The sequence below is a fragment of the Colias croceus genome, chromosome 7 (genome assembly GCF_905220415.1).
Source record: "Colias croceus chromosome 7, ilColCroc2.1".
Lineage (NCBI taxonomy): Eukaryota > Metazoa > Arthropoda > Insecta > Lepidoptera > Pieridae > Colias > Colias croceus.
The window spans coordinates 2296471-2320584 of NC_059543.1; the positions used below are offsets into that span (position 1 = coordinate 2296471).

A 24114-nucleotide genomic window follows, 5' to 3' on the forward strand; every position below is an offset into this window, starting at 1 on the left:
ATTTATTTTATTTTTTTACTTTCATTCAAAATTATTTTATCTTCTTTAAATCTCGTAATTTTTGTTTCTCAAAAAATCTGTATCATGTGGACCTTTTTACTATTATCGCAGAATAATAACTAGAATGCTATTATGTCAGTGGATCATGACCTATATGTTGGTGATATCATGGCGGCCCTCACGCATCTATAAAAACGTATCAAGTCAAATTATGTAACTGACGAAACTTAGATTACATTCGGAACCAGAAACTGCATTAAATATTTTTGAAGTGAAATAAAATATGGGCAAATAAATAGGTGTTTTGAACAAGCAACCCGGAGTGATAGGAGTTGATAGAAGGAACTAAAAAGCAATATGAACCTACTGTAAATGCTATTTTCTCGATCTAATCACTTATTAAAAAAATTGTATCTTGTCTACCTATATAGAAATAGAATGTTGTATGAGTCTAATAAAAAAATATCTAATTTTTTTTTCAACATACTTGATTAATCTATGTGTTACAGGATTACTGAAAGTACCTAAGTAATGTCTGTAATTATTGAAGTTTCGATTCTTATACCAATAAAAAATTATTTCCTGAGTGACCTAAATCATATTATTATTAATGATGAATAATAATATATTTACTATGTAGCAACACTATTGTAGTGCCCAACGAACCGGCACAGGTCAGCAAACCCATTCTAATGTTATAGATGAGAAAGTTATTGTGTATAATTTTGTTACTCTTTCACGTTTAAACTAGGTACTTAACCAATTTTAATGAAATTTGATAGACACAGCATTAAATATATAAATGGGTTGAAATTTGGTGATTTTTTATGAATACTAGTAATATTTTTTTTTCTTATAATTAAAAGTAAAAACTAAGCAGGGATGGAAACACACAGGTAAAATAAGAAACACGTACAAAATTAAAGTTATTTATTGAAACAATTTGATTTTTAAATTAATGATAATATATATTTTACTAAAGCTACTGGGTTTTCACTTATGAGGAGAAATGTACAATAACATAATTTTGCTGTTAATAGCGTTAAGTACACAAAATGCATACTAATATTTCATAAATAGGTATCAATAGGACTTAAATTAGGCAATGCGGAAAATATATCTATACAAGATAATATTATTTAATAGGCATGATTATATAGTCTAAGAGATGGCTAGAATAAGGGGGGGCTTTTTTTATAAATATTTATTTCATTTTTTTTAGTAAAATTAAACCACAAAATATTGCGGGGTTATTAAGGTAGAAAGAGTTATAAATGCGCAAGCCCGCTCGCGATATATTTCATTAATAATCTGCTATTATTCTCTTAAAAAAATAAAGTTTATCCTTCTCCTAGCCCTCCCTTAAATTTTATTTTCCAGTAATCAACAAATGCAATGACAAGGAATACAACTTTGTACCTATTTGATACCTAACTACCGATTACAAATACATTTTCATAGTACATTGAGGATTAGACGATTATAAAATAACGAAAAAAAGAACTTACAGCCACTCTTATCACATAACAGCATTATCAACTACTTTGTCTATCATAGAAAATCTAAGATAATTTTCGCCCGTATATAAATTAAACTATGGAATACTCCCGATATCCTACGTATGATACAGGTGTCATGTACAAAGGAAAATTGCGAAACGCAAACACTTCTGAAATAATCGATTTCAAGTCAAGTAAAAAATAAATTGCATAAGCAAACATTTTGGCATCTTTAACTTAACATTAGCGTCGCGAAACGAATGCGAGTAAGCCTTGTGACAATGGCGCCCCGGGGTCTTCACGATATGCACCAATGGAGTCGCCATATTACAAAACTCGCTAAATGTCGGCAAAGCTTACGCTACACGAAAATGCTATTTATGTGCAATAAATTATCTCTTTAATATTGTCAAGTTAGGGCAGAAGCGGCGACCCTAGGACCAGTCTTTGACCCGAGATCAGAGATACAATTCAACGATTTCGTTCAAGAGAAATTTCCAGAATGTTCTAGAACAATTTCAGACCGCGCTCGCTCGGATTTGCTTCGTCGATATGAATTTTTGTTCGAGCGATCTCCTCGGAATTCCGCTGACTTTTTTCGGGGATCCGTAGTTTATGGACGAGGGCAGAGACTTGTAGCCTCCATCTGAGCTATAGTCTGTATCTGTTGACTGTCCGTTTAAGCTGGGACTGTGTCTGTTCACGCTTTCTCTACTCCCGATCCTTCCATTATACAGATCCCCGTATGAAGTGTGATGTTTCATCGTGGTCTCTTCTATGACGGCCGTTTTGGACAGCAAGGGTTCTGCTGTCGAATAGTTCTGGTTCTGGAAGTTTTCTATCGAGCGAGATCTGTTTGCATACAGGTTTCTTCTATCCGATTTCTCTCCTAACGAGGAGTCTCTCTTGACGTATCTCCTCTCGGTATTCCCGGCTACGGCTTGTAGGTATTTGGTTCCGACCCGGCTGTTCGGCTTGAGATGTATGGCGTCCCGTGTCTGTCTGTCTGTCTGTACGTTGTCGTCAAGTCCGTTCACATTTCTCGCACCGCACTGACATTTCACTAGCCCGTTGGTAACAGGTCTCTTTGTCTTTTGTGCTTCACTGTATAACGGCAGCTTTCTTCCGCTCCCTTGTTCATTCCAACTGAAAATAATAATGTTTGATTGAATTATTAGTGTTCACCTTTTGACCGTTTGGTATTACATTACCTACTTTTTTGTAGAAAAGTATGTATTTATATTATGTACATTTAATTTAAAAGTTTAATATGTTTTTAAGGGCGTATTATAAGGTTGGTATATTTTATGTTCAAGTTATGTGACATATTCACAAATATGAGAATTCGTATATTTACACATGTCTCACCTTTAAATTCTGACGAGGCAGCGTGTAACACAGACAAAAGTTTCATAATCAAAGTATAAAATAAAAAATCAGTCAGTCAAAAACCAAAAAAAAAAATCACAAAACGACTTAGAAAAAACACACGACAGTTTCAGACTTATTAGGCGATATTAGTTTGTGCGTGGTTCAGCATAGAGTAAGGCAAGTATCACAGAAAAGTTAAACAGCGTAAGAAGGCACAGTCGGCAATTCCCTATTGGCAATCGAAAAGTTTCCTGCAATAGTCGTTAATTTCGCTTTCATAAATCTGAATGGTGTTCTCGGAACTTTTGTACGCGAGATGCAAGAAGCAGGCAACATTGATGGAACACAGAAGGAACACAGCAAGCAAGCAATCCAACCACGCTACCTGATCTGACGGACGAACCCTCGAACCGCCCAAGTGGAAACTGTCGTTCAACATCCATACATTTCGAATATATCCAAAGAAATGAAAGCAGCATGTGAGGAAATAGAAATGGAATTAATGGGCACCGAGATTTACACAATGGTTTGGCTACGGGAGCAATTAACTCCGTATTTGTGGTAAACATTTGTGCAGCAAAACTTGACTCAATATTTTTCTTTCAACGAGTCAATAGAGCATGTTGAAATTTTTTCGGAGGAACATTTGAACCTCGCAGAGGCCAAGTCTATAGGAAAATGCTGGAGCGAAATAAAACATGCTGCCAAAAATCAGGATACATGGCGATGTACTGTCGATCGCCTTTTGCCCCACCTAGGGGCCTTAGGATATTAAGTAAGTAAGTAAGTAATATTCAAGAGTTTGAACCTATGTTTAAATGTTCTTGGAGCGACATTTAAAGTGTCCAGCGATTGTCGATCAACTGTGGCCCAACAAATGTTTACCATTAATACGAAGCTTAACTATCTAAAACTATGAATGAAATAATACGCTAAATGAAGACGCCAGTGAAATATGGTGTCATAGTGAGCGTGATTCGGCACATAGAGGTTGGCGAAAAGGTCATTTTCTTATTCATGTAATCTTTGAAAATGCTTATCCATTTGGAATTGCGCAAGTCTGTAGTTAGCTGGTAGCTTTTGGAGATTGTGTTTTTGGTGCCTTTATAGCATAGCTCTTTGTAGTGTGAGAACTTTAAGGGCGTGAGGGGGCGGAATATTCTAAGGGGTGATATTAAGGTGATACAGTAGTATTTCAATGAGCTTAACGTGGCGGCGAAAAACCTAAAACAATAGACATATAGATAGAGCGGATTTGTTTACTGATAATAATTAATAGGAATAAATTGTATAATATGGGAAGTAGAAATAAGGTTTAAATGGAATTAAAAATAATATATTGACTAAGCAACTTCACGTCAATTATTATCTATTATATTTATAAACAAAAATAAATAAACATAAAAGGGATACTACATATAAATTGACATTATAAAGACAGTCAGTGATGGATGAAATCGATATGAAGATGTGTTTATCGATATAAAAGATAAGATTCAGATAATTACCTCACTAATCCGGAATTATCAGAACTGGTAAGTGTTGAACCCATCGGTGGCCGCAACTGAAAGTAAACATACAATATTTATTAGTTTTGTAATATTAGTACTAAAAGATTTACGTATTAATAGAATTAATTATAAAATATAGTTGCCATAAATTTGGTTTATATTAGAGTGGGATGGATGGGAAAAAGGGACATGATTATTTTGATAATATGAGATTTTTACTACCTGTAATTGTTTCACAAGTGAACATAAAAAACAGGCCTTATCAAGAACAAAACAAAACTCAAATTCCAATTTTCCTGGAAAATGAGTCAGACTAGAATCTAGACCGACCAAACGGAATACTCATCCTACCCACAAAACAAAATGAAAATGCTTATTTGCCTACACTTTATCAGCATGGGTTTATAATTCATTAGAAAATAAGCCAGACCAGACGGTCCAGACGGACCAGCCAGACCAGATCGAGGACTCACCCTATCCGTCTGCGTGGCGACGTTGCAGGTGTCGTCTGCGCGCGGCTCGTGGCCCTCCGCCATGCGCAGCATCTGCTGCTGCAGCACGCGGACCAGACGGTCGCGCTCCTCGAGCTGGCTCTGCAATGATTTTGGGAGAAGCTATAGATTTTCTGCTATCTTTTTGGAGGACAAATGATATTAAATTACAAAGAAAGAAAGTGCATTTATTTCTACCTAAAATTAACATGACCGTACAAAATGGATAATTCTCTCAGTGATTAATTAATTAGTCACATTTTAATGTACTACTTCCGGAACGCTTAAGCTATCTTTTTACTTTCACAAATTATTATTGTAGGGGAAAGCCTCCCAACATAATGGACAAACGAAAATAATTCTAATAAATACGTTCGTGAAGAAAACCCACTATATTGTTAGAGTAATTTATACAGAAAATTAAAATTAGTATTCTCATATTTCAAAAGGTAAGTACAGGATTTGGTAACGTCGTCCATGTAATTAAAAACCTAAAATGAATCACTTCCTCGCAATGTTTTCATTATGAAAAAATATTTCGTCGGTGCTAATTGAAACGGCGGATTTTAAAGTTTAAACCTGACGAGGTGGAAGATCGAATATTAATTCATAGTCATATTAAAAATGTAATCTTTTGCATGAAATTGAAATAAGGGATTTTTACGAAATGGATCTTTCTCCTTTTTACACTGATGTGAAGAATGTTTTCTGTTTTTATGATTCACACTTTAAATCTGACGAAGTTTTATAAAAAATTTACAGTTACAGTTCGTGTGTGTAGTAAACACAGTTAGGAATATGGGTGCTGAAAACAGCATCTTCTATAGTTTATTTTTTGTTCATCAGTAAAAAGTATAAGTTGTTGTTTATGTGTGCGTTTTTGTCGGCGCGTGACTATTTTGACTTATGCATGTTGCATGTGTGTTTGTACGCATGTCTAATTGTTTAGTTTGCTGTTGTGTGTTCACGTGTCTAGTGTGTGTGTTTGCGTACGTCTATAGTGTGACAAATGCATGTTTGTGTGCGTGCACGTGTGTAACTAGTATTGGTGTGTTTACATGCTATTGTGAATAGTTTGCGCGTGTGTGAACTTTTGTTACTAGGGTTGGTATGTGCGTGTGTGTCCGTCCTATTCTGTTTAGTACGTAGTGACTATTTTTTTTTTTTTTTTTGTAAGGTGTTTCTCAATGTTAGCCAGAAGGGCTTCTACATTTTAACGCGGACGCGGGGGTGAACTGAAGGTTCACCCTGGTAGCGACATGCACAAGGGCGTCCCCCCTTGACGGGGACCACGAACCTCGGCTTGAGCTGTCGCTTGAGTGGAGGAGGCCAGAAGGGCCCTAATCGGACGGGATCGTAGTGACTAGTGTGTGTGTGTGTGTGTGTATGTATGTACGTACCTGCAGATAGACAATCTGTCGCCGCATCTCGGCGCAGGCGTCGGGGTGCAGCGGCGAGGCGGGGGGGCGGCGCCCGTTGCCGCGCGCGGGGCTCTCCGCGCACGCCGCTAGCAACGGGTCGAGAGTTTCGCTCTGCAAGTTGCAGAAATAGTTGTTATTTGGGTGAAGTTATGGATTTTTTTAAAGGAATGATGCTTTTGGTCAAACTCGAGAAGGTTATCAGGTTTAGAGAACCTAAAGCTTTGTGAAATCACTGCTAAAACAAATGTGGGAGAGCTAAACAATTATTTTCTTCTTTAAAAATTTTTTTTTGAAAGATATAATTAATTTAGGTCCCAAGTTCAGTTATGTAATGTGTCATGAGGAAGATATAGAATGATATTAGAAGCACATTATAATTAATTTATACATTGTACATTTTACCAAAATTACCCAACACCACAAGTTAAACAAAATAAACTCAAATTACATTTTAATGAAAGGTAAGTCTCAATTTAGCTATCGCAATTATAAACTTCCAAAATCCATTAACCAAACATAATTATGTTTGTAAATTCAATTTCATTCAATCAATCCCCTGAAATCCTAAAACAACCTCACCTCAAAGTTATAAGCTATATACAATAATTAATAACAAAAAGTATCAAAACTGTTACATTACCACATTCTTCTTCTTGCGAAGTAGGATAGAGAAATAAATAAAAAGCGTTATTTCAAAGCGAGAAAAACAGTGCAAAAAGTTGTAAGGAGATACATGCATCTATCTGTCAACTGTGCTCATACCTTGGTTGAAGATATGGTTACTTATATGGCAAGGTCGATTACTACACAATAAGGACAGTATTTAACGTGACATTGATCTCTTAGGAAAATTTCATTGTAAGACGTTTTTGTATTCTCCTATGACATAGTAAAAATGTGTGCGTGTACTAGTGTACACACGTAAGAAGTGAAACTTCTTTATGATCTTATTATTCAAAAAATAATTTACTATAATATGCAACTTTACAGAAATACGTCGAATCACGCGTGGTAGGGATAAGAAAAAGTGGCGCGTACCTAACGGATAAATATCGGAAAAAATGTTACACTTACATTTTTTTCCAACCCCGATAAAGAAGTTTCACTTCAAAAATCTCTTTTTACTATGCCTAATAAGTGTCCTGTTTATTTAATACAAGTACAACCGTTTGATTTTCAACATTTTTGAACTCGTTAAAAATGTATGGTACAATTGAAACAATTTTATAATATTTATTAATCATTACTTCATGAAGTAGGAAATGCATTTATCTTGAGCGCAAAGCTAATTATTAGTATTTATTGGTACACCCTCACGCTATTTACAGCCAACCTGCGTGCTTCACCTATTTGCACAAACTGCTTGCGCAAACTTCAAGCTGTAGTCGAAGAAAATAAATAATTTTTGTAGAGATAGAGTTGTAATATTGAATGGAATGTTGATACCTATTCAATAATTGTAATTCTGTGAACTAATTGAATATTTATTTGCTGCTTTCTTGCAAATACTCAGGAAGGTACATACTACTGAAGCGAATTAACAATTGAATGAAATATAGCAGGCAGACAGATTATTGCCTGAAACATTGCTATTTTTTCCTGAACCACGCAAACGAAGCCGTACAGTATAGTGCAGTTAAACGTAATACCAATCATAATCGAACATTTGTCAAACCGCAAAAGTAAGCTTATGGACCCTCTACACTACACGATGGGCAGCGTTAGAGTAGAGGTACGTAGTACTATTATATATTCTGTGGTAGAGGCAATAACGAATAGTCCTAAATGTCAATGATCGGTCATCATTGCAGATGTTTTTTCATAATCGCAAATGGCGTAAATGGCGGCAAACATGGATCATTTGAGCCAGGCCCATTACTCAAATTGACGCCAAGCATACCCGAAACTGTCTACAATATTCTACAATTCAACATTACAACTCCACTTTTACCCAACTCCATACTTTCCCAAGCCGACCCGAGAACGCAGTGCAAACATTTACTTACACTCATCGTATTGTGCTCCTCCCCGGGCTGTAGTTGCGTGCAGCGAAACGATGCAACCAAAACATAAAAATTATAACACGAACAAATCATAATGTGCCAACAAGCAACAAAAAAACTTAATGGTCGCGATCAACGCTCGCGACGAAATTGCTTTATAAGATTTTTAATTTGTCATGCTTAAATGGATTAAAGATATCTTTTGCACAATGCCTTTTCAGATGTAACTTATTAGTTTTATTACTTATAAGTAGTATCCACTATTGTAACTTATTACGTTGGAGGATAGATATTTAATACTGATGAAATTATGTTTTTAAAGGCTGAAAAAGCATTGTGCAAAATAGATTAATTAAAACAACATAAAAACAACAAAAAAATATTAAAACAACTTGAAAGAAATGTATTATAAGAATAATTGAATTATTGACTCTAGCTGCTATTTATCGTCATACTTGCTTCAATGTATAATTATTAAAATAAAAGCGCTTTTATAATAAAGAGCATTTTTTGTTTCATTAGATTATAAGCAACCCATTTTTTAATGATTGAGATTAATACAGGAACTTAAGATTCGAAGGTACCGTAATTAAAAATTTTTACAAACTATTTTTACAACAAAAGATATTACCAGTTCTCATAATTATTTTTACTCTATATTCTAGCATTATCTGTGGCTTTTGACATTGACAGATCACGAGAAAACTCACTATGCTAATGAGAATAAATTATCACGCGATATTGCAAGCATATTTAAATCAATTAGCGAAAATTACTAAGCTGTGTTGCCATAATATAGCTTCCTATGCGTAATTTAAATTAACATGCAATGTTTGATACAGATTTAACGACACGCATGAGGTTCGTTTTATAGTCATTACTATGCGCATTGCCAATAAATTGGGTTACATTTAAAATTGCTCTTTTATGTTGACTTTCTAAGGCTGTTTGAGAGATAATGCACGGCTATTAATGTCAAGTTGAACGACTGGATGTGAATATAAATTCGTTTTTAAAATAGATATATCGTATACTGACGTTATACTAACATTAAAAAAAATGTCAAACAACTGATATAAATGAAATTGATAAAACAGAGAAAATAAAATCAAATACCTAATTTGATATAATACTCTTATGACAAAAATAATGATAAACTATGAATTTCGTTACACGTGCACTAATCTATAAAATAATAAAAAAACATACTAATAACACGATGCCATCAAACTTTCATAACAATAATAACAAAGTAAATTATTAAAAAAAAATCTTCACATAAAACATTAAAAGGAAAAGAAAACTTATATTATGTATTGGCTTATTTACAGGTAAATGCATGACAATTTATACAAAGCCACAAATTGTTGAACGACTCACATTAATGTAGAACGCTGTCAATGGCCTTAATTCTGATGTCACTAAACTTAAATCACATCCATCACGATATAAGTAATTATACCCGGCGCGGCCTAAGATGATCCCTATGACAGTTCGTCTTAGTGATTGCTTGTATGATGGATCGTGTCGATACTTTTAACTATTTTACAGGCAAAGGCGTGGTTTGCATTCAGCCACGTCGGTAAACATGTTTTTACAAATATTATAAAATGATTTTTTAACGTCTATTATGTAAACGAAACGGTAAGTAAAACGAAAGTTTTTCTAAACATAAAAATGCACCTTATCATTTTCTCGTAATTTTTAACCCGTTTAACACAGTGTATATTATTTTATCATGAAAATGGAATCCCCTATTTAATTTTTCTAAAAAACTTATATTATCATAGGTAAGTAAATTAACGCGAACGGTAATTAATTATGCTGCGATCTTCTGTTCCATTCAATAGTGAATGAACTATAGCTTAAGCATGGAAAAAATGTGAACTCGTTTTCATTATCGAAATTTGTTTATCGATACTTTCCGCACTAGTCGATAAATGCCAACGATGTAAGTTTTGAAGGACGTAAACGTAAAGTCAGATTGATATAATATCTCGTAAATGTTAAGAATTGTTATAATTCCAACGGAATATCATTGTAATGGCATAAAGCTACGTAAAAATTAATAAATGCCATTTTTAGACGCCTCCAATACGTTTCTAATTTAATGGTGACGCCATTACAAGTTTGTCTCTTGAGAATAACTGTCAGTGTCATAGGGATCATCTTAGGCCGCGCCGGGTATAAGTACACACAAATCAAACTGTGATATTTAATAATGCCAGTAGATGGACGATTCTGACTGAAAAATTGTTTTTGTTATTATGAAAATTTGTGCTTATTATTCTACTATTTACTAAAGTTAGCTAAAATTTATCAAATGTGTTAAAAATTAATGTTTAGTGACAACAAAATCTCGCGATTGCATCTTAACCTTGGCACACAATATCAAGACGAAGTCTTATGTTCTATACCTGACGACTGAAACCTATTAGAACATCACTACCTTTTCGCGAATGAATCTCTAATCTAGTTCATTTAGTAATATCACTGCTTACGAAAGTCTATTTCTCATTGTTATAAGTAATGAAATAATGAAATAATTTATTTGCAGGAATTGTGGTCTACAAGGTTTTACAATATATTACATTAAAGTGCGCACAATTCGCCAGCAGACTGGCATACAAATATTTATGTGTATTTAACTAACTAAATTACAATATATATTTAGATTAATTTTAACATTTTACATTACAGTTATTATTATTATCTACCTTTTCTATCTTTAGTGTTTACAAGCAAAGAACTCATTTATATTATAAAAGCAATGAGATTGCAGCCACTTTTTTAATTTAAGTTTAAACAATTGCATGGGCAATTCCTTAAATACCATTGGGATTTTATTATATATCTTCGCACTCATAACATGACTGTTTTTGCTACATAAAGCAGTGCGACAAATTGGAAGTTGCAATCTGTGAGGATCCCTGGTTGGGTACTGACTATTTTGACAACTTTTAATGTACATATAGGGATGCTGTTTCACAAATATTCCAACCTCCAAGATGTATAAGGAAGTAAGTGTTAAAAGTCCGAGTCGCTTAAATAAGTCTCGACAACTTTCTAAGGGCCCTACTCCACATATTGCTCTGACACACCTTTTCTGAGCTATAAAAACTTTTTTTACGTTAGTAGAGTTGCCCCATAAAATAAGACCATACCGAAGCAACGATGAAACATAACCATGATATGCAATGATTGCCGCTCTCTCATCAATAATCTGTTTAATTCTTCTGAGGGCAAATACAAACTTATTTACACGGGTACAAACAGAATCCGTGTGAGCTTTCCAATTTAAGTGGTTGTCTAATGTGATACCTAAAAATACCGTTTCAGTAACTTCGTCAATACGTTGTCCATTATAAATTATGTCAAGGTTATGTCTAATGTTATGATAATTACAGAATTGCATTAGTTTTGTCTTTGTAATGTTAGGAGTTAAATTATTATATTTTAGCCATTCTGTTACATTTTTAATAGTCAAATAAATGTCTTCTTTGTAGGTGGTCAATTTGTTACGAGGTATGGTGATGGATACATCATCCGCGAACAGAGTACATTTATGTTCTGTAACGTTAGGAAGATCATTTATGTACAATAAGAACAGGAGAGGCCCGAGGATACTGCCTTGTGGCACTCCGTATTTATTATGTACGTATTGTGATCTTACCGACTTTTTTAACGAATTGTTGTCTATATACGATATCTCTACACATTGCATACGGTTAGTCAAGTATGAGGTCAGCCACTTGTGCGCTGGACCTCTTATTCCGTACAGAAAACATTTGCTGAGTAGAAATTCATGGTCAACACAGTCAAATGCACAGCTCATATCAAAGAAGACTACAGATACCTCATTACGCCTATCAATGTTGTCAATAATATTTTTTGTCAATGTGTGAGTTGCGAGTGTGGTCGATTTACCTTGTTGAAATCCATTCTGTTCTTGTTTAATGATGTTAAATTTGCTTATAAATCGATTTAACCTGCTATACATAATTTTTTCATAAATCTTTGCTATTATTGGTATAAGGGTAATTGGTCTATAATTGACTAATTCCTGACGTTTGCCTTTTTTATGTATAGGTCTAATGACTGAATATTTGAGTCTATCAGGGAATATACCTTGTGTAAGAGATAAATTAAGCAGATGGACTAATACAGGACATATTACTTTAATACACATTTTAATAGTACATGTTGGTATATTGTCATATCCTACTGCTGCAGTATTATTCAAGGATTGTACAGCTTTATAAACATCGGATTCTATGCACGGAGATAAGAAAATAGAGGATTCTTTAGACACAATACTATACTTAGCAGAACCAGAACCATTAGCGGAGTTATGTCTATTGAAAAACGTATTGAAAGCTTCTGCAATTTTAGCTGGTTCATCTATTACAATATCGTTTTGTGATATATATTCGATATTTTCAGACATGTTACTATTATTAATTTTATTTGATATTATATTCCATGTCGCTTTTGATTTATTTTTTGATTTATTTATATAATTACGGTTAATACATTTTTGAGAAGATACAATACACTTTCTTAAAACTCTTTCGTATTTTTTATAATTATTTCTGTTATTTTCAGATTTATTTTTGAAGTATGTATGACGAAGCTTACGTTTATTTCGACTTGAGATTCTTATACCTTTTGAAATCCATTTGGGTGATGCTACACTGTTCTTTAATTTGATTTTGTTTATGGGAAAGCATAGATCAAAAAATAATTTAATGATGTCATGAAATTCATTGAAAGCTTCATTACTTGAGGTTTGTTGTAGAACCTCGGTCCAGGATAAGCTGTTTAGAGCATTTACAAATTTCTTCGTATTTTCTTTACTGTAACAACGTTTTTTTATAAAGATGTGATTTTTTTTCTTCACTGTGGCAATGGGAAATTGTAACGTTTGGCCAGTTTCATGGTCTGACAGATCAAGAAAATGAACTTTGCCAATTGACTCTCTAATGTTACTTATGATAACATCCAAGCAGGAGTTTCGCCGCGTGGGTTGGTTAATGTGCAAATAAAGGTTGTAGGCCATTAAGATTTCTTTAAAACTATTGGAAATGGGTGTATTTTTTAAAATATCAATGTTCATGTCGCCAGCAATTATGATTTTTTTATTTGATTTAAAAGTCATTTTATGCAAAAGAATTTCAAAAATGTTTAGAAAGTTGGTACTATTAGAATCTGGTGTCCTATAGATACAAATAATAATCATTTTCATATTTGGTATTTCGACTCCGCAACATTCAAATACTTTTTCCACTGAAATTTCATTACAGTACGGTATATTAATTGATTGTATAGTTTTGTCAGTTAAGATACATACTCCTCCTCGCTTTTCATTGCGTCTAGAGAAGGAACTTGCAAGTTTAAAGTTTTTTAATTGTATGCATGTTTCGTGTCCTGCTTTTATAAAAGTTTCCGAAAAACAAATAAAGTCAATTTTATTACCAAATTCCGAAAGCTCGTTAATTGTAACTTCAATAAGTTGCATTTTGTTAAGTAGGCCCGCAATATTTTGATGTAATAGACTAGCTACGTTAGACTCGAAAAAATGTTACTGACGTGTCTGGAATCGAACTAACGTGTATCTCCGACGACTTTGAACATTTTGTTTTTGAAACAATAGGAAAGTAGTATGGTATGGTACCTTTTTCAGGAGGCAACTCTTTTTTTACAGAAAACGTTTTTTGTCTTTTATAATGGCTTTTTTTGAAGGTTAAAAATGTTTTTGTATAGTAATACATGTCAATTTTATAGTTGAGAATTTTACAAAGTTCAAAATAGTACATTTTAGTTGTCCTATAAAAGGGTTTTAGATTTACAAAGTCACAGTTTTTAAAATTATTACATACATAAAATAACATCTCATTTAGCTTTTTTTCGCTTAGGTACAGATTATTAATTACACTTAACAAGATTACTTTTGCATTTTTAATATTTCTTAGGATAACTATGAGTTCTGACATTATTTCGAAGGGATTTTTGTCATGCTCGCCAATACATAAAATTAGGACATTATTGGGAGAATCTGGAAAATTGGAAACATTTTTCGTTATTTCAGGGGTTGAGGCATACGGTTTTGTAAACGAACTTATCGCATATTTTAGGTACTTTGTCTTTTCCCTGCTTTGTATCAATGCGGTTGATAAACCGATGCATTGCTGTCCACCTAGGATAAGTATTTTGTTCTCATTTGTCGACTCATTCACAGGTAAAATAATGCGTTTATTATCTGTATTATTTTTTAATTCAGCGCCATCTAGCGAGAGTACTGATGTGGAAGAGTTTGCTTCCGCGCCATCTTGTGTTGGATAGGGTGCTTCATTATTTATGATTTTGTGACTAATATCTATTGGACACTTTGAATTTGTCGATTTTTCTTGTTGGCCATCTAGTGACGAGGAGCATGCATTTTTCTTAGATGTTTTATGATTCGATGTTGAGGGTAGTGATATTTTTTCAAGCGAGGCTATGTAATCCTTGTTTTGTTTATAGTTTAAATTCAAGTCTGTACAGCTATTACTAAGTTGCTCATCAAGAGTAGATTCATTTAAGTATTTACGCCGTTTTCTAACACTTGAAGTTTTTAACATGGTGGGCGTTGTGCATATAGATTTATATTTTGATATTGTGATTTGTTGTGATGAGGTAAGTTTTTTTAGGGAGTTTATTTCTAAGTTTAACTCGTCAATTTCATTATGTGCAGCTTGTAGTTGATAACTTAATTTTCGGATTTCTTCTTTAAGTTCTTCTCTGTCATTTATTACAGTTGATAAGTCAGGTAGGCTTTTTGGTGAAATAGTGGAATGCAAGGACCTGAATGAAGAGTTTAAGGATGTATTCAGTGTTTGGGATTTATATTTCCGCAGAGTTACGAATTCTTCATCCATATTTAGATTTAGATAGATTTCATTTCCTGACTCGTGCTATAATCAGTATTTAGTAGTGATAACCCTTATAAATATATACCAGCTGTTTTAGTATCTAGATGTCTCTCATGTCATGTAGGTAATAACTAATAACGGTCTCAGGGACAAGATTTAATTTATATATTTTTTCCTCTAGAATTTATTTTCTATGTTGAAAATTTGGATTTTTGTCAATTCCACTAGTTATTTGTTATTCATTTAACCTTGAAAGTTGGAGTTGTTGCTTGATTTCGAGAGTTTTAACAGTTACGGTTAAATGTCTTACTACCTATATGGAATTTTTGCAGTATTATATGTAACTTACGGCACTTATTGTGAGCAGTGAGGTAAAATCCATTTACACAATTGTTTTTTGTTGAATTCTTCTTAGTTCAAGAAATATTTTTTACTTAGTAAACTATCTTTATATCTAGTTCATATAGGCTGGTTGCAGAGCTTGACCGACCATCAGTGCGTACCGTCGGTCATGACGATACGCAATACGCATCAACAATTATTGTATGACTATATGACACTAATATACGCATGACAATACGCGTGCGTATGGTCGGTCTAGCTATGAACGGTTTTATGAATTTCCATACATATGACAAGCGCGACTGACGTACACACTGATGGTCGGTCAAGCTCTGCAATCAGCCTTAGTAACATCACTACCTGTAAATTGAGTAACTGACCTCCTGTAAGACCCGTTTCAGCTGCAACAGCAGCGTTTTGATGTCCACGACGTCCTGTAACAGCGTGGAGGGGGCCGCGGGGGACCCGCTGCCATCGCTTATACCGGCGTCAGATGGCGTCTGCGTGCGCGACCGTTGGAGTAAACGCGCGCTCCTGATTGGTAGACTGGCCCTGGGGAGGGTTTGGATGTTTAGAAATGTGGATTAGAATTTAAAGAACTTTTGCGATTGCCAGATGTGGCGTCAACACTTTTTTACTCGTGTGGTATGAAGCTATGAGTAGGTACGCAAACGGTTAAGTAAGCAACGTTACGGATTTAATATTTTATGTTTATGATATAAATAATATAATAAAAATAAAGTATATAAACTCAAGTTAAGTACATGATAAATATAAGAATGGAGAATTACAAATAGGTAAATAAACACCTGTAAGTTTGGGGTGACCTATCCAGTATCCTGACCGATTTATTTCAATCTATCTAACGGCGTTATTAATCCTATCATAATATTATCCTTATTAACTAAAGGCTTATAGCATAATAAGAACATATTACGAAAGTAGTAGAAAAATCCTATTATCACATAATGTTTTCATTTCATGACAAAGAGACTCGTTTTACACATTCATAGAGATCGGATTAAGTACAACATTATTAACCGAGTTAGCATGAATAGCACAAATATAAACACAAGAGGAATATTTATAGAAAGTATTCAAATAGACGTGTTCTAGTTATTTCAAGAGATACATAGAAAGTCTGTTTAAATTAGTTATTTGTAACAATCATGTTGTACTTGTACATGTGATCTTCTATAGTACTAAATATTTAAACTCAAACTCATTCATTTATTTATTCAATTAGACTTCTTCTAGAAGCACTTGAATCGTCATATATAGTTTTACCATTTGCCATCAGTTCGGAAAGCAGTTTCTACAGAGAAGAGCCGACAAGAAACACCCTAGTTGCTCTTTTAAAAGTCATGTCATTTTCAAAATATGTAGATAGTAATAACGATGCTAAAGAACTTTTAACATTTAAAATTAACTATTGATAACATAAGTAGGATACATATCTTATGGAATATGGATAGACTCATCCATATTTAAGAGAAATTGGTGTAGATTAACTAAATATAGGTATCTAAATATATAGTAAATACATCCTTTTAACCCGCACTCTCGTTAAAACTTTGGCTTTCTGTCACCTTCCTCATTAATTTTACACAAACTACGGATATTCTACACGACCGGAGTGAGATCAGGTGTAAAGCAAAAGTTTCAAAGTGCTATATAAAGCAAATTCTTGTAAAAGCTTGCTAAGGTACCTATATAACGCAAATATAAGGTGTAAGTTTATAAAAACCCCTATATTAATCTTACTTTAAATGTGTCCTTTGATTAATTGTCGTACATATTTCTTATGTATAATAAGAACTGACTAGCGACAGCAATCTCCGTATAACTATCCATACTTAATATTATAAATGCGAAAGTAACTCTGTCTGTCTGCCTGTTACTCAATCACGCCTAAACTACTGAACCAATTTTCATGAAATTTGGTATGGAGATATTTTTATAGCCGAGATAGGACATAGGAACTGTGCGGGTTTTTCTTTGACTGCGCGGGCGAAGCCGCGGTCGGAAACCTAGTTGGTAATAATTATTGTCTTTTCGTTTCTTTTAAAACGCAAATATCTGCACCTTTGCATGCAATGCATAATCTAAATGTAGCTTGTGAAGTTAAAATAACTTTCTAAGTATTTCTTTATAAAATAGTTAATCAGTAGATAGCAAAATATTATAACAACTTGTTGGAAAAATTTGGAATAGCTGAAAAACACTACTAGGCATATTATGATTGTAAAAAGCCCTTCCTTTTTAGTAAATAGGTGAACACCTAAATAAATTGATCTATAAAAGAAATAATAATTAATCCACTAATCCAGATCCATTTGGTTAAAAGCAATTTGTCTGTGTTTAATTTCGTTTGCCATTGAAATAAGGCGTGTCTTGATACCTGAAATTAATTAGGAAAATTACGTTTTCCGATATGTACCTAACTAAAGCGAACGCACATAATATTAGCACTGATGAAATTACTGCTAGGTAGCTAGAAGCAACGGTGGAAATATAGACTGGTATATTTATTTTTGAAGAGAAACTTCTTTGGGCGCGTTGAGAGTAAAATTTCGAGGTGGCGTCTGCGTTATGGCTATACCGTCACGACATCGAGAAAGGCGACGATTTTTGTATCTTACAAAGAAGTTTCACTTCTGACACGTGTGCTCCGTACGTTCTTTATTATCATGGCCAGTTTTTTTATGTTTATCTAATGTTTTGAAGGTTATAGACAAAGAAGAAGTAACTACATATTGTCTAACAAAATAGGCAGAATAATATTCTGTGTTTACGTTTATCTCGCTCTAATAATGTTATCTTTTATCACACTATCTCTATTTAAAATCTAGTTTAAGTATGTGTCACATTTTAAGAATTTTGAATTCAATATTCTAAATTCTCTTTTTTTTTCTTTATTGACCCATTGATTAAGTTTACCACTCATTAGGATTGCTATATAAAATCAACTTAACTATTTAGAATTACTTTAAGCAAATGTATTTGTCTATTTAATATCCGTTGAGTGATATATAAATACATACTCAAAATAGATCGGAAGTTAATCTGTCACTAAAACCAATTAACGGTACCGTCTAAACATCCTTGATTCTCTAAAGTCTAAACGAACCAAGGGCAAAACACTTAATATCAATTAAAGAAGATTACCATACCTATCACAAAATGTCACAGTCACAGGTAGATTGACAAATGACAAATAATAATAGTACCTATTCCACCAGGGATAAGCAAAGGCGACTTTAACCCTTCTCTTTTTTCTCGATTTTTTTTATCATCACTCTTCATTCGACTATTTTCATTCCAAATTATATCAAAATCAGGGATCCACTTGCCCAGGCTCAACAATTAAAAATTAATCAAAACATAGACAATCAAACAGCCTCGTAAATCGTAGTATAGTAAAAGTATTTTTTTTTTGTTGGTTTGTATTATCTAGAAAGAATGTCACATGAAATTCTTGTGTTAGTAAATCTCAGAAACAGCTTGTCCGGTTAATATGAAAAAGTAAACTATTTTCTCTTACTCCTAATCCAATAAGAGCGCTTAGACAACCGTCAAAACGCAAAGGAATAGAATCCGCTAGCGATACTAATTGTCAAAAGCTTACGATATTTCGTTAAGGATTTGTTCACCCTACCAACGACGAAAACGACCACAAACAAAATTTTCATTCAGTCGCAATTTAACAAAATTGTGAAAAACACACTTAAAAATAAAATATTAAAATTTCCTGTCGTCCTGGTGATTGGAATTTTTTTTTTTGAGATCAACGAATGAAAAAATAGATTTTTCGTAGAAACGGTGGCTCCTAGATAAAAATGTATTTGAAGTTTTTTATAGATAATTTTATGATCTACAATTTTGGTAAAAGGTAAATTATATGATTAACTTACCGTCTCGGCGAAAATCGCAAAAAACCTATTTTTATATTAACTGTACTCGAATTTTTTTTCTTTCCGAGTATCAGTATGACGGGAAATTTTAATATTTTATTTTGAAACAATTTTGTCAGGATGAAAATTTTGGTCGTGGTCGTAGTCGTCGTGGGTAGTGTGACCGAACCATTACTAAAATATCATGACCGTATGTCAAAAATTAGCGATAGCAGTTTCTATTCCTTAGCGTTTATTCTATTCTCTGCCGTTAAGGTAAGTCTTGGCAGAACAACTATTCGGGGCAGCTAATTCTTTGTAATTTGAGTCTTTAGAATATTATTTACTTTCATATCAATTAAAGTTTGCATGTTTGTATTAGATAAAACGCATATTCGCATGAACGCGTATTCCGCGAATCGATGCGAAAATTATTATAACCATATTTAAATTGAATAACCATATTACAACAGTATTGAGTTTCTACAAACTGTAAAGTTTATAAATGTAATATAATATCTGTATAAAAAACTCTTATAGATATTAATTATAACAAGACAATAATTATGAAACTAGTTAACTTGTTTAATTTTGATAAACATAAACGATTGTTTTTTTTTTCAATCAATCCTTTTACAATATCATTATATTTTTACGAATTTACGAATGATATTCTTTCATCACACATACCTATTGAGTTTACATAGAGTTTGTGCGATAGGCTTATTGCATCTCTATTTACCTTTTAATATAAAAATTAAAATAAAATTCCAATTACCATAGATATTATTTTTAAGCTGGGTGGGTGGGTAAGATTCTTCAAAAATAAATTGTTAGAGTCACAATTTCAATTTAAGTTAGAAATATACAAACAGGGCGAACATGTTATAAATTCTCTAAAAAGCACTAAAAATTAGATATAAGTCATATCTTATAATTATTATGCGAAAGGGGCTTCCACCCTTCCGTCGTGATGGCCTTCAGAGCACCCTGTTTATAGTTATTATTAAAATCGCAATGATTGCCAAAAGAGACTATTATCACTACATAGTATAAAACAAAGTCGCTTTCTCTATCCATATGTCCCTTTGTATCCCTTTGTATGTATCTTTTATACTACGCAACGGATTTTGATGCGGTTTTTTATATAGTGATTCAAGAGGAAGGTTTTACCTAGTATATAATTTATTAGGTTTTAGACAAAGCGGGCGAAGACGCGGGCGATAAGCTAGTTCTATATATTATGAAGATGTACCTAATGTACCTCTACTAAAGTATTTTATAATGTATACGTATGTTAGTATCGAATTAATGCTACTAATAAAAATTGTATGCAGACATTGACATAAAATTAATAAGTGCATAAGTAAATAAATGCTCTTCTTTATAAACGCGCAAAACTTTCGCAACAATACATATTGGTCAGTAATTTCTTCATTTGTAAGGGATAACTTACATAAACCATATAAAGATCATACGCTTATAATATTATATTCTACGATATATAATATTTTTATTCGTGTCTTGTTTGAAGTCGACATGTATGACATGCATATTTTTCGTTCTATTTTACCATTTTGCTTTCTACGAACTAACATTTTTAGTATTCATTCTTGGAAAAAATAATTGAATATTTATGGGATTGGACTTGCTACAGGGAATTATGAAATTTAACTGATATCACTGATATAAAATAAAATTCAGACAATTTACTACCTAATTAATCTACAAAATAAAATTTGTCCTTTTTTGCAAGTTTTTCCCTATCATATGAAAATACTGAAGCGTTATAACACATCACACACTCTAGCTCGCAAGCACGCACACTTACATTACGTTTTTGAATAACATTTTGGATACTTTTGTAGAGGAAAGCTGAAGTTAGTGAGCGTTACACGTTACTGTTAGTACGGTCATTAAAATTCAACAAAAAAACATCACGTAAGCTAGAAAAAGGTTAAAAGTGAACGAATACAATACTAGAAAGGAAAAACATCGCATCCGGTTATGACATAAACCAATAGAGCGTTGAAAGAGCGCAATATTTTCACCAAAATAAAAACAAAAAGCATAGAAACTTAATATCTTTGTAGAGCAACAAGTCGGTGGGCACTCGAACATGAAAAGCAGGTTTTGTATAATTTCTAGGATAAATATCTCTCTGCCTTTGTATCTCGAACCATATACACATAATTAATTACCTTATCACCGTCCGTATAAACATAAATAGAAACTTGCCCCGACTATAACATGTTGAAAAATCATAAAAAATGCATGCGAATTGCAACAACAATCCCGCGCATAGAACCTTGACTTTTGCGGAATCAATTAATTTCATTACTAGACTCTCGCTTGACCTTGTTATTGTCTTATATTTCCAATAACCGAACAGCACTCGAAACATCAAAAATAATCTTATCAGTCGATACGGAGTTGAAGTCACTGTAAAAATGGTAAATGAATGACCTGTACTGCTTTGCTCGCTGGCTGCGTAAGCTCTGCGCCGGGCTGGTGGATCTGGAAGGCTCGGCCACATGGAGGTCCGTCTTCTGGCGCCGAGCCCCCAGCGACGCGGACGGAGCGGCGGTCGTGGCGCAACGCATGGCGGACTAGTTGCGCGCACGCATTCACTCGACTGAGGACTGGAGCACCGGCCCGAGCTGCCGACCGATCTCGCGACCCTACCCATTCACGCTGAACGGATAATGTTTTCTTTTCGCAGTCTGTTTCCAATTTTTTGCCCGAAATTATCACAATCTATTTTCTAACTTCTAATTCGTATAACTGGCAACCACGGTCAACTAGTGTCAGTGCCATTGACACGTTATGAATGGACGTAAAAAAGATAGCGTCGATTTTTAATTTAAAGCTACTTGTATCACTTGAACGCTATTCACTCATATCAGTCTTTGTATTGGACTCGAAACGCCTGCGGAAAAATTCGCGCAAACATGTTTAGCGACGGATTTGTGGTTTGATTTTGTTTATAAGGTACTCATGGGTCAGTGTCAGACGGGGTTTGTTTATTTTGTGAGCGTTCGCCGGCAGAGGGACCTTGGTACACTTGTGCGCATGCGTGGGACCGTTCAATAATAACTGCTTTGGCTCAGCTGACTCACATTTTTAGTTTATGTTAGCGTCCCGACGCGTACTATCAAGGATGCAGCTGTATTGACCCTGTATTACATGAATGAGATGAAATATTACCTAGATACACATCTTTATTTCATCTCTGTACTTACTATTTATTCGTGTAAACTAAAGCATAAGCATGTTCTTCTTGACTTTTTTGTTCTCATACTAGTACGAGATCCGGCTGCAGGATTAGTGCGTTCATCGGTTTTTTGCTGAAAACCGAATTTTTATGTATATTTATAATTAGGAGAATATATATCGACTAGGTTGCCAGTCAAAATTTGGCCGCAAGCATGTTTAATTAAAATTTTTCTAATCGATTTTTGGGAAAAAAATTCGTTCACTTGTTTTTTGAATAAAATGTAGTCTACATCACGGCAAATGATATAAAGATTCAAAAAAATCACGGTTGCCGCTTTTCACCTGGCCGCAACATCTTGGCAGCCTGGTGCAAACAGGTATGATTTCGATTCATTTTTACGTTCATAACGTACATTTATGAACCATATATCAAATTAAAGCTAATTTTTTTCTATTTATTATCATATATGGTTGCCTAATTAAATCCGGCCGCAAATAAGGGTTGCCGGCTGTTAAAAATTATAAATATTTACGCCTATTAGTACACCGACGCATTCGCGTGCGGCAGCGAAACAACGAGAAAAAGAGAGGATCGGCTGTTAATTATATTAAATCAATATTACTTTTTAAATTTGTCATTTTGAAAAGGACGACATATTTTCTTTCACTCAACCTTAAATATTCAACATCTTTAACAGCCGGCAACCCTTATTTGCGGCCGGATTTAATTAGGCAACCATATATGATAATAAATAGAAAAAAATTAGCTTTAATTTGATATATGATTCATAAATGTACGTTATGAACGTAAAAATGAATCGAAATTATACCTGTTTGCACCAGGCTGCCAAGATGTTGCGGCCAGGTGAAAAGCGGCAACCGTGATTTTTTAGAATCTTTATATCATTTGCCGTGATGTAGACTACATTTTATTCAAAAAACAAGTGAACGAATTTTTTTCCCAAAAATCGATTAGAAAAATTTTAATTAAACATGCTTGCGGCCAAATTTTGACTGGCAACCTAGGCGATACATATTCTCCTAATTATAAATATACATAAAAAGAATGCGTCGGTGTACTAATAGGCGTAAATATATATAATTTTTAACAGCCGGCAACCCTTATTTGCGGCCGGATTTAATTAGGCAACCATATATGATAATAAATAGAAAAAAATTAGCTTTAATTTGATATATGATTCATAAATGTACGTTATGAACGTAAAAATGAATCGAAATCATACCTGTCTGCACCAGGCTGCCAAGATGTTGCGGCCAGGTGAAAAGCGGCAACCGTGATTTTTTTGAATCTTTATATCATTTGCCGTGATGTAGACTACATTTTATTCAAAAAAACAAGTGAACGAATTTTTTTCCCAAAAATCGATTAGAAAAATTTTAATTAAACATGCTTGCGGCCAAATTTTGACTGGCAACCTAGTCGATATATATTCTC

At 33.6% G+C, this 24114-nt stretch overlaps 1 protein-coding gene across 7 annotated transcripts in view; it reads right to left on the reverse strand.

The window, feature by feature from the left end:
* Positions 1 to 915: 915 nt before the first annotated feature.
* LOC123693413 overlaps positions 916 to 24114 on the reverse strand; it is a 98890-nt gene continuing 75691 nt past the window's right edge. For 5 of the 7 annotated variants that reach the window (XM_045638495.1, XM_045638497.1, XM_045638496.1 and 2 more), the window contains 6 exons: positions 15930 to 16101; positions 8300 to 8326; positions 6273 to 6404; positions 4855 to 4974; positions 4379 to 4434; positions 916 to 2645 (listed from right to left, as the gene is read on the reverse strand). In XM_045638495.1, coding sequence (XP_045494451.1) covers positions 2018 to 2645; positions 4379 to 4434; positions 4855 to 4974; positions 6273 to 6404; positions 8300 to 8326; positions 15930 to 16101 — 1135 coding nt within the window. In that variant the 3' untranslated portion in view covers positions 916 to 2017. Of the gene's footprint in view, positions 2646 to 3255; positions 4095 to 4378; positions 4435 to 4854; positions 4975 to 6272; positions 6405 to 8299; positions 8327 to 15929; positions 16102 to 24114 lie in introns of all 7 variants that reach the window. The other 2 variants (XR_006751683.1, XM_045638498.1) reach the window with 2 other exon arrangements.